Raw genomic sequence first — 10,930 nt, forward strand, 5'->3', positions numbered from 1 at the left:
TGCACAATGCTTCCCTGCTGCCTAATAAAAGTTTTTTCCTGAGTGTGGACTGAGCTGCAGGCACTCAGCATGTAGCTTCTTTTCATCCTACCGATGGCACTCCTGGGGGTGCTTTCATGCCTGTTTGCCTTTGCAAAAGTTGACAGGAAACCTTAGAAAGGTTGAAGGTTGAAGGCTCCATGGTAATTGAAGACGCACTCTTGACCTTGGGTCACCTGACACTGGCTGGTACCAAGGCTGCTCTTGAGCACATTTTTGACTGTTCCTGTGCTTCACAGTCAACAGTGCGGGGGGTGGGGGGGAACCCTCTGGCCAGAAAATTCATTTAAAAGCATTTCATTAGCCATCATCTTAAGAGTCTAGAAAGGCTCAGGAGACTTGGGGGGGGGGGGGCTTCGGAAGTCTCTAAATGTTCTAAAGACCTGACAAAGGCCCTCAGCCTCCCAGCACACCAGTGGTGTCTTTCTACTGGGAATAGCATAGTTTTACAGACATAGTTTTTGTTGTTGTTGGGGTGAAGCTTCAGATAGTCTTTCTTCAAATTATTAGAGATTTCTCATGGCTAGAAACCTTCTTATGGTTTCGGATGGAAGCATGGGAAATGTGAAATGCTAGGTAGGACCATGCATGGCTGCTTGGAACTTCACTGTCCTTCCCTGGGCCCACAGGACCTCACACCCTGGAACATGCCACGGTAGGATGTGCATGTTCAGATGCACAACCAAAATTCTTCACCAAGATCCCATGGAAGGAGTACTCCTGTACTGCCCCTCCCATTCGATTTGTAAGAATGTAAGTAGGGCCTAGATTGGGTTCTGGGAAAATCGCTATTACAGAGAAGTACAAGAAGAGAAATTTCAGAGAGTAGAAACTATAGCCTGGGCATGGTTAAAATTATCTGATCACAGAGCAGACGAAGATGTGGTTATGGGTGTCGCTACAGTAACTATGACTCTATCGGAGACATAATAAGCTGCTGTTTGAGTTGTCAATAAAAGCAGGGTCGGAACCAATATCCGATAGAGCAGAAATAAAATATTTAGAAGGCCGAACTGATTCATTTGTTTATTTATTCACTTATTCTCAGTGACCAAAGGACAGCAGTGGAACAGAAAGTTATAACAATAATAACTTCATAACTGAGGGTTGATTGGGAGTTTGTATATTCCTAAAGCCCATGAGTACAGTGCTATGCTGACTGTCACTTCTACGATAAAACATCCAGGGAGGTGCCCGGCTCACCACACAAGCACCAACTATAACAGGGGCTCCATGCAAAATCTATGCGGTGCAGCTGCTGCCGAGACGAATCAGGTTGTGTCAACAGAAACCCTTTCAGAGTCGGGAGAAGTGTAGGCCGTTGGCCTTATCACCGTCTACATCTTCCAGCTAATATTTGCCCAGCTCGGAGCCATGAATATCACACAGCTCCAAAATGAGCATGAGAGTCTCTTGAGGCTTTGCTCTAAGTACCTTCTGCAAAGGTTTCAGTGGAAAATAATCTTCAAATAAATGACAGGATGGTTTGAAAAGAATAACCAGGTATTATGTTACGGTTTGACTAGGAATATTTCCTTTCGTAGAAGTGGGTTGGTGCATGCTTATTTGTTTTTTCCCTGGCACATCCTGCTTTGTCTATAAAACTATGCTTTTCCCAGTAGAAAGGCTCCACTGGTGTGCTGGAAGGCTGAGGGCCTTTGTCAGGTCTGTAGAACATTCAAAGACTTCAGCTTCCTACAAGAGACTGCAAAAATGGCTACTTTTAAAGGCATAAAAATCACATGTGAGGTTCAGATCATAAAGGGGAATTTGTGAGATTTTGACACATAAAAATTAAATCTCCTACAAGAGATTTTTATTCTGACTTTTTTTTTTTTTTTTTTTGGTTTTTTCGAAACAGGGTTTCTCTGTGTAGCCCTGGCTGTCCTGGAACTCACTCTGTAGACCAGGCTGGCCTCGAACTCAGAAATCCATCTGCCTTTGCCTCCCAAGTGCTGGGATTAAAGGCATGCATCACCACTGCCCAGCTTATTCTGACTCTTAAAAGTCAGAATAAAATCATCTCAAATTAGGTCAGGCAAAAATGAGGAAAATGTCACAAAACATAAACAAACAGATATGAGGGTAGAAGTTTTTTTTTTTTTTTAATGTGTTAGGATCCTTGCAATTAAATAAAAGCTTGCTGATATCTAAGTGGAAGGTACAGTGAATAAGCAATTTATAAATGAAGAAATCCAAACGTCAAAGCAACATCAGAGCACTGATTGATTTCAATAGTCAGAGTTAAAAGAGAACCATTCATGCTTATGAGACAGGTTAAGTTTACAATTAACCTCAGTGACTGTACAACACTTCCCATCAAAGGAGTAACCTGATAAAACAGTGTGCTCAGAGAAATTTGGCAGTATAATTTAAAAAAAAACCTAAAGCCATATATATCTAGAAAAATTTGTCCTAAAAAAAATGATCAAATGTTTTCCACTTTTAGGAATTTTGTCTTTTTGTTTTGTTTTTTTTTTGTTTGTTTGTTTGTTTTTTTTTTAGTGTGAAACAAAACCACACAGAACAGATAAGAGGCTTGCTTTAGAGTTATTATCAAAAGCTACTAGAATAATTGCATATAATTTACAGGGAGATACAGTTCAAGATCTATAGCGGCTCCCTGAAACTAAGGACAGAAATATATCCTATGCCAAAATACCTGTGAGGAAGCTTATTTAATAGATAAGACACAGAAAGAAGTTAACAATAACTAATATGCAACAGAGCAGTTATTGCACTAGCGCAAGGCCTACATGGACAAAGAACTGCTGCGTGGTGACGACTAACAGGCAGGTAGTACATACAGTGGAGAAACACTGAACTAAGGGATGATTCGTGACACAGAACAGAAAGGCGCAGATGTCATGATGTTATTCAGAAGGGTACACAACTTAAAAATTGCAAGTCACATATTTTCCATTCATCATTTTTGGGTTGCAGCTGACTGCAAGTAACTGAAACCTCAGAAGAGGAAAATATAAACAATGGGGAGCTACTATAACCGACAATTCTTTTTTTTTTTTTTTTTTTTTTTTTTTTTTTTTTTGGTTTTTCGAGACAGGGTTTCTCTGTGTAGCCCTGGCTGCCCTGGAACTCACTCTGTAGACCAGGCTGGCCTCAAACTCAGAAATCCGCCTGCCTCTGCCTCCCAAGTGCTGGGATTAAAGGTGTGCGTCACCACCTCCCGGCTTAACTGACAATTCTTAGTACCACTGTCCAAAGCTATTCCTATGTATTTATTCAATACAATAAAACTGATTGTGGTGGTCCTCTCATTGATTTTTGTTTTCAGTTAAGGAAAACGAGGGTTAATATGGTAGCAATTCCAGCAGTGTGTTAGTGTATAGCCACTAACCATGAGTGAGGGACTGTCTGAGTAGGTCATCTCTTGACCCTGAAACTCAGCCCAGCAGTTTGACCCCCAGCCCACCCTTTCCCATAAACAGAACTAAAAACAGATAACGATGGTAATACTCAGCAAAGGCGGGACACCGTCTGGCTGTAGCCAGGTCCCAGTGTGTATGTAGCAATGTTATCGTGAGAAGGTACAGGACAAAATGCATTTATCAGTATGGTTTCCTTCTTGCTGCCGGTTTAGCCGTAATTTATATCTTATCTACGCATCACCATTGTCTCCCAAGCACTCTTGGCTGAAATATTCACCCAAATGGTAACTCTGAAATGGAGGCTGGGTCATCTTTAAATCGTGCCTGTGTGTAGTCCCTTTAGTGGAGAACACTGGAAGAAGGAAAAACCTCATCAGGCCTGTTGTCCCTGGATATCAGCTAGATGCTAGCTCAACATTAGTCAGCTTAAACCCAGTTTGACAAAGAAGCCCTGCAAAGCGGATATTGCTAGCATCTAATCACATGTATCTCATCTCTTTCCACCCTTGGTATCTGATCCAGCTTGTTGCCTCCCAACCCCGAGACTAACTCCTGTGTTCTCAGTAATTTTTCTTACTCACTGGGTTTAGCGGCTGCTATCATGGTTGCCCTTGGTCGTTTGGTTGGAATGAGAGATACCTAGGACATTGGCAAAGGACATTTCTTGGTGCTTACAGGAAGACATTACCAGAAACTCTTGGAGGGTGGTCAATGACCTTGCAGAAAAACTAGCTTTGCATCTGAGCAACACCACTAGGCTGGGTCAGATGAACCAAAAGGCCAAAGGAGAACCACTGCTCTGCCCTAGCGGGTATCTGTTGTTTGCAGCTGTCGTGACCTGTGGACATCAGATTCTGGCTTCTTCATCCTCTCAATAAATACCAGCACCCAGTGGCTCCCTATAGCACTTCCAGGGCTTTGATTTCTGGTTGATCATTGGTCGATCCTGTACGGAGACTTCCAGTTTCTTGGACTTAAGTGGCAACTGGTTTCTAGTCCTCCAGCTTGCTGACAGCTATTGTGGAAAGGAACAGCCTCTGAGCATGTGAGTCAATCCAATAAACTCCCTTTTGTAGTTAGAAGTATATGTATATGGTGGGCTTCACTCCTCTAGAGAGCCCTGAGTAATCCTCCTTTGGCTACAGTTCCCCATCTGTCCCTGGTGTTTTAAAGTTGAGGTCAAACTTTTTCCCCTATGCAATACTCTTGAATAAAAATCTGTCTTCCCATTTTAAAAAAGTGTCTGATGAATCATTTCGAACGCATTTAACATCACAAAATCTGTCCAGCCCCCCCTCCCATCCCAGACAATGGGGAGCATGGGGAAGTGCTGGGAACATGACATGAAGGTCAGCTCCATTGCTAATCACAATGGATTTGACTCATCCCCAGTACTTACTCTGATGGAAAATCCATCTTCAATTACAAAGCTCTGGACTAAGGGAGGGATTTAGAAATGTATCCTTTGTTTAGCTTTCAATTGTCTCTCACAAATTTAGAAACTATTCAGGAAAGACACATGTTACAAATGGGGATGATAGGATTCTAGTAGGTTGTCCATCTTTCTTGTTTTGCAAATACATTTGATTTTTACCAAACATAAATTCCAGACACTCAGATTCTCTAGCATGCTAACTTGTATCTGAATCCTCACTTAAAGCTCACTATGCCTTCCTGACCAAGTACAGGCAGAGCCAGGGAACTCTGTGAATCATCAGATGCACACAATCCCTCTGAGGTTGAACAAGGCGCTGCTCCGGCCCAGTGTTTTGAGCTCTTGTGATGTAAATTAAGAGTCCTTTTTCCCCCCCTAATCTGTTTTGACCCTATCCTTTATATTGTTACTGTTTTTCTTGTGATTTTACTCTTTAAAAGGACTCTCAAAATGTACCGCAAAAGGGTTGTCTCATGATCTGAAGACTAAGTAAGTCATAGTAAGCGCCTGGTAGAAAAATGACCGTATGTCAGCTTCACTCGGGTTGTTGGAATGTTGAAGAAGATAATGAATGCAAACTCCGATAGCTGCCTGTGTGTCTGCCTTGGGTAATATAAAGAAAGTAACTATCCTGATAAGCAGATTATAGGCAAAGGTGCAGATCACCAGGAGATGGGATTCTAGGAAAAGACATATCTAGCTTTGGACAGAGCTGTGCTATCCTCTGAGCTAACCACAGATTGTAGTCCTGCCCTTACCTACTCCTCAGGGACTGCCATGACTGTCTTCATCTTTCAGCTGAAAAGTGGGGCTCTAAGGGCAAGGCTCTCATTCAGATGGCTAACAAAGGTTACATATAGGCAGAATGTGGGCCAGAATGGGAACTGATATTTGTCATTAAAGTTGGAAGGATCCATAACTGTGTGCTTCTTGCATTTTACTGAAATAATTTTTCCCCGCCTCCCTGAAATAAATTTTTTTAAACGAGGGTACTTGTTCTGCCTTCTGCTGACTGTCTTGTGGGATGTGGAGTGGGCGTTGTGCAGCACTGTGTGGATCCAGTAGCATGTCTGCCTCATCCAGACATAGAAGGTAGCAAGGGATGTTGGGTTGGGGACAGAGGATCTCTAGAATATAGAGTCACTGCTCCCTGGACTTGCTCCCCCCACCCCAAGTTCAGAGGTATAATAATGTTTTGTTGATTTCTATTCTCTCTGTGGTCAGTTTTCAACATGGATTCCCGTGAATTCCGGAGGAGAGGCAAGGAGATGGTGGATTATATAGCTGACTATCTGGACGGCATTGAGGGACGCCCAGTGTACCCTGATGTGGAGCCTGGCTACCTTCGGTCCCTGGTCCCCACCACTGCCCCCCAGGAGCCAGAAACTTATGAGGACATAATCAAAGACATTGAGAGGATAATCATGCCAGGGGTGAGTATGTATTTGAGGTCAAATGACAGCTGGGCTTATGCCTATAGAGCACCCACTGAAAGTTGTACTTCTGGTGTCATGGGACCACCACAACAGGTAAGCTAAAGAGAAACTCCTAAACTTTGTTTTGCTTTCAGTTGAGACAACTTGGGTTTAGAGAAATTCAGTGGTCCATGAAACTCTCACGGGATAGTAAAGAGTAGATCTAAACTACCTAGGCTCTAAAGGCAGTGCAAGGGATTTCTTCCAAGGCCTCCAAGACTTGGTTCACCATACCAGGTTCCTAGAGTATGTTATCCTTTGATAGCAAGAAAAAAATTAAGCTCCTAGTGGTTGATTGCAAGTAGTTTAATTACTTATTCTAAATAAAAGTGCTTGCATTGTTCTTGTCTCTGCCAAAGGGTAACTTTCATGTACAGAGGGAACGTTTTATACATTTTGTCTGGGCATGGGCAGTTGTATAAAGGTTCTGCCCAAGAGCACAGAAGAGCTGAGCTATCCCTGATAGAGGGATCAAAGGGTTGCAGTGAATCTCAGTGCCACGTCTCCAGAGTACTACTTTACTCAGCAAAGCAATTTACCTAAAAGCCTATCCTTTAATACGGCCTTGAACAAATGCGTCTGACCCTGATCATCAATTCATGTACGAAGTCTGGGCCTGGTGCTGGTAAAAACTGGCAAGCTGCACCCTCCCCTACTGGTGCTTAAGCTTACGTGGTTGTGACTTTAAGGTGACCGAGAAACAGGCAGGCGGGGATCTGACAGAATGGATACTCGTCTCTTGTTTTCTCAGAGAACACAGAGGCTCTGGGGAGGCGCACAGTCAGCCAAAGTCCTCGGCTCCAGAGTCGGCTCCTCGGTTCCAGAACATCTCTCACAGCCCTTGTCAAGTTTCATCTTCAGGAGATTTCCCATGGCATTTGTTCTTTGACTATAACTCAAAATTCTGGCTCTGGCCTTCGAGTTGAGCAAATAAACTAAGCCGTTCAGCATAAAGCCAGTACAGGGAGGCACAGTCAAATGTCAGGCCAAGTAGGAATACAGGAGCGCAGTGCTGGAAAAATGTGCGGTCCTCCCGCAGGAGTCTGTGTTCTATAGGAGTATTTACTGTGCAGAGCAAAGCTGGAAAAATGCAGAGGCTCTGGCATTAGCTCCCCGAGTTACAGATCCAGCCAGCCCGCTGCTAGCTGTGGTTAACCAGAAGTTAGGTGAAGAGTCTATGCTGTGCAGAGCCAGTGTGTGACTCTCCACCCCACACACGCTGTGGCTATTCAGAGAGAGGAAAGCACGTGAGTGTGCTTTCTAGTCAGGATTCACCCTGGCCTTTCCAAGACGTGGGTCGTGAAGAGAGAGAGAGCTGCAGACAGTGTGGAGCCTCCAGTACCTGAAAGAAACTGAGGCCCTGGGCCCCATCTGTGCCCTCTGGCCCTCTGCATTTGTGCAGTCTTTGGCCTCTTCTTCTATGGGGCTTTGCAATTACACTTTATAAAGGCATTTCCGCAAAGACAAGCGCCTTACCACTACAGATGTTTTGGTTTTTATCTGAACATTCTTTTTTTTTTTTTTTTCCTAAAGCCTCATGGGCCTCACTCCTGCTCTGCTGAACACATCACTCAGCCCGTGAAGTTCTCCAGAGCCTCTGAGACTCACTGTCAGCCCCTCCCTCTCCCTCCCTTCCTCCCTCCCTCCCCCTTTCCTGTTCTTGATTACCCTGATTTTCTTCCACTCTCACTTTTTTTCCCCCCTCTGGCTCTGTCCCACTCCCAGGCCTGGAGACAGACTTGCAATGAGCCTTGCTGGAATCTTCCAGCTTTTAATGAGCTATCCTAGTTGGCTATCTTCTTAATCGGGGCTTGCTCGTGCCACATAAAGGCCTAGTGTGTGGTTTTACTGAGAAAAGACATGTTTATATCTTTGCAAAGACTATGAAAAAAAAAAAGCAACGTGTTAGTCAGCTTTCTGACCCTGTAACACAGCTGGAATGACAAACTTACATGGGGACAAGGTTCATTTTGACTTGTAGCTTTGGAGGTCCAGCTGCAGGACTCCTTGGTCTGGTTGCTTTTAGCTCTTGGTGAGCCAGTGCATTACAGCAGAGGAAATCGACTCACTTCATGGCTGGAAAGCATTGCAGAGAGAGAAGAGGGAGCCACCATCAACAGCCTCCTTTGAGGGCACTTTAGCAAAGGCCTCTCAGTATCTCCCACTAGTGCCACCTTAGGGAGTGAGCCTCTAACACAAGGATTCTTAAGAGCCACACTATAGCAAGATGTTATAATAAAGCATGTCGACGTGGTAGCTTCGACATCTCTCAAGTTTTTGGAGGTTGGGTTCAGATAAGGGCTTCTTAAGTTACAGTGAGCAGCTTTGTACCCTGCAGTGGTAGGGAGCTAGCTCTCTGGGCTCCTCCTCCTCCCCCACCACCACACTTAACGTCTTCCCTCTAATAGCTCCTTCTATGCCTGACACCCAATGCTCCTCACATCCTGCAGACCCCTACTTTCATCTTTCCTTCAATGTTTACATGGAGTGATTTGAGCTCCCAGCTTCTCTAATGACAGGATCTAGGCCCCTCTGCTCGCAGGGATCATCTTTCCTCGTACTCTGGCAAAGAATGAATGCTTCTTTTCCATCTCTGCCCGCAGTTCACTTTGTGAAATCTCTTCCCCAGGACAGGCATATCCTTTAAAAAAAAAAAAAAAAATTTAAACCAGCCTAAGACTGTGCCTCATCACAGAAATTTTTACTTTGCACAGAGAAGAGTTTCTGTGTTCATGTTCCTTCCTATCAGGATATGGAAAACATATCCTGATTTCAGAGATCTTAAAATTCAACAAAGTTTTGTCTTATAGTCAGTGAAAAAAAACCATTTATTTGACTAGAATCTGGAGAAGAAAAGTCAGAAATAGTCTCACCTAGCTAATGATGCAGAAAGAAGCAGAGTTTCTGGTTTTGGGAAGTCAGAAGTGGACCATTTTTCCAGAGTCTTTTGATCAGAACCATATAAGCATTCTGAACTTTGCAGAGAGAAATATTTCCTTAGCCTGCTACAAACCACCACACAGAAGATCAACTTTCAATATTTCAAAAGTGGAATTTTTTGTTTAATGAAATTCGGTGGTGGGGTAGGATTTGTGTTCAAACTTTCCAAATGGATACAGTCCGTGCCCTCCATAAATTCTGGAATTGCTAGTCTATGATCAGTCTCATATCTCCTTAGACGAGCCCAAATCCCATCACAAAGCCCCACTCTCATGATCTACGTACGTTGCCAAAGCCCTGTCTCCTAACACTGCCATTTGGAGCTGGAGATGTTGTTTCAACATACACATTGCAAGGGAAAGGCTGTTGATGCAGCCAATACTGGTCTGTGCATCCTCCCTCACCACTGTCCTGATTCCCAGCAGCCTAGAGATTCCCAAGATCACCACCTCTGAGCCTCTCTTCCCTGTCAATCTGAGCTTTTTCCACTGTACCTAAGCCAGTGTTGGCACAGAGTAGGTGTTTGCCCTTCTGTGCTGGAGGAAGCAGGGGAGATAGTGGCTATTATAAGAAACCAAGATGGGGCTGGTGAGATGGCTCAGTGGGGAAGAGCACTGACTACTCTTCCAAAGGTCCTGAGTTCAAATCCCAGCAACCACATGGTGGCTCACAACCACCCATAACCGTGTCTGAAGATAGCTACAGTATACTTATGTATAATAATAAATCTTAAAAAAAAAAAAGAAAGAAACCAAGGTAGCAATAGCTCTTCTTAAGGGTACTGATTGTTGGAGGGACCAGCTTGTACAAGCCAGTGGAAAGGGACTATAGCAATTTTTTTTTTTAAAAAAAATTGGGTATTAAAAACAGAAAACCAAAATAGGCAAAAGCAACTGAATTTGCTAGGGCAGTTTTGAGAAAACCAAAGTTTTTACATTAGGATCTCGGTTGTCTGGTGCAGTGCTTTCCTTGTCCAGGGCACCCAGGAAGAACCCAAAGAGGCATTGCTGTCATTCCTTCCTAGAGACGTCACATGTTATGAAAAAATACAATAATTCCCATATTATCTTATGAAGACAGCATTTCATTCTTGACTAGCAAAGATATTGAAGCACAAAGAGGTAGTCTGTTTACTGTCGTGATAATGGAGTGAAATTCAGACAGAGAAAGTGTGCAATGAAACTCTGTCCAGGTAGCCTTCTACAGGTATCTTGAGGAATTCATCACTTTGCCCCAGAGTAACGGTCTCCCCCCACAGGTAACACACTGGCACAGTCCCTATTTCTTCGCTTACTTCCCCACGGCTAGCTCATACCCGGCTATGCTTGCAGACATGCTGTGTGGTGCCATCGGCTGCATTGGTTTCTCCTGGGTGAGTATCTCCAAGACACTGTGCTGGGGTCTATTCTTGCACGGGAAGGTGATCCCTTTGCACACAGGCCAGAAACAGGTGGCTCTGTCACCTGTAGGTAACAGGGCTACTTTGCAGAAAGCAGAGTCTGGGCCCCAGGGAAGGAGTTTCTGAGGGAAGAGAAATTCTGAGTGGAATATGGGAGAGGGAGGAAGGAGAAGGAGAAAGATAGAGGGGATGGGGGAGGAAAAGAGAAGGGAAGCAAGGAGAGGGGAGAGGAATAGAGGGGAGGGGAGAAAAG

The 10,930-nt window shown here is 44.0% G+C and overlaps 1 protein-coding gene across 5 annotated transcripts in view; it reads left to right on the forward strand.

The window, feature by feature from the left end:
* The window catches only part of Ddc (dopa decarboxylase), an 87,501-nt gene that overhangs the window by 13,146 nt on the left and 63,425 nt on the right, over window positions 1-10,930 (forward strand). For 3 of the 5 annotated variants that reach the window (XM_031339008.1, XM_031339007.1, XM_031339010.1), the window contains exons 2-3: window positions 6,088-6,296; window positions 10,537-10,650. In XM_031339008.1, the coding sequence (XP_031194868.1) occupies window positions 6,096-6,296; window positions 10,537-10,650 (315 nt within the window). In that variant the 5' untranslated portion in view covers window positions 6,088-6,095. Of the gene's footprint in view, window positions 1-4,377; window positions 4,474-6,087; window positions 6,297-10,536; window positions 10,651-10,930 lie in introns of those variants that run through there. The other 2 variants (XM_031339009.1, XM_031339011.1) reach the window with 2 other exon arrangements.

The sequence above is a fragment of the Mastomys coucha genome, unplaced genomic scaffold (assembly GCF_008632895.1).
Source record: "Mastomys coucha isolate ucsf_1 unplaced genomic scaffold, UCSF_Mcou_1 pScaffold22, whole genome shotgun sequence".
NCBI classification, from domain to species: Eukaryota; Metazoa; Chordata; class Mammalia; order Rodentia; family Muridae; genus Mastomys; species Mastomys coucha.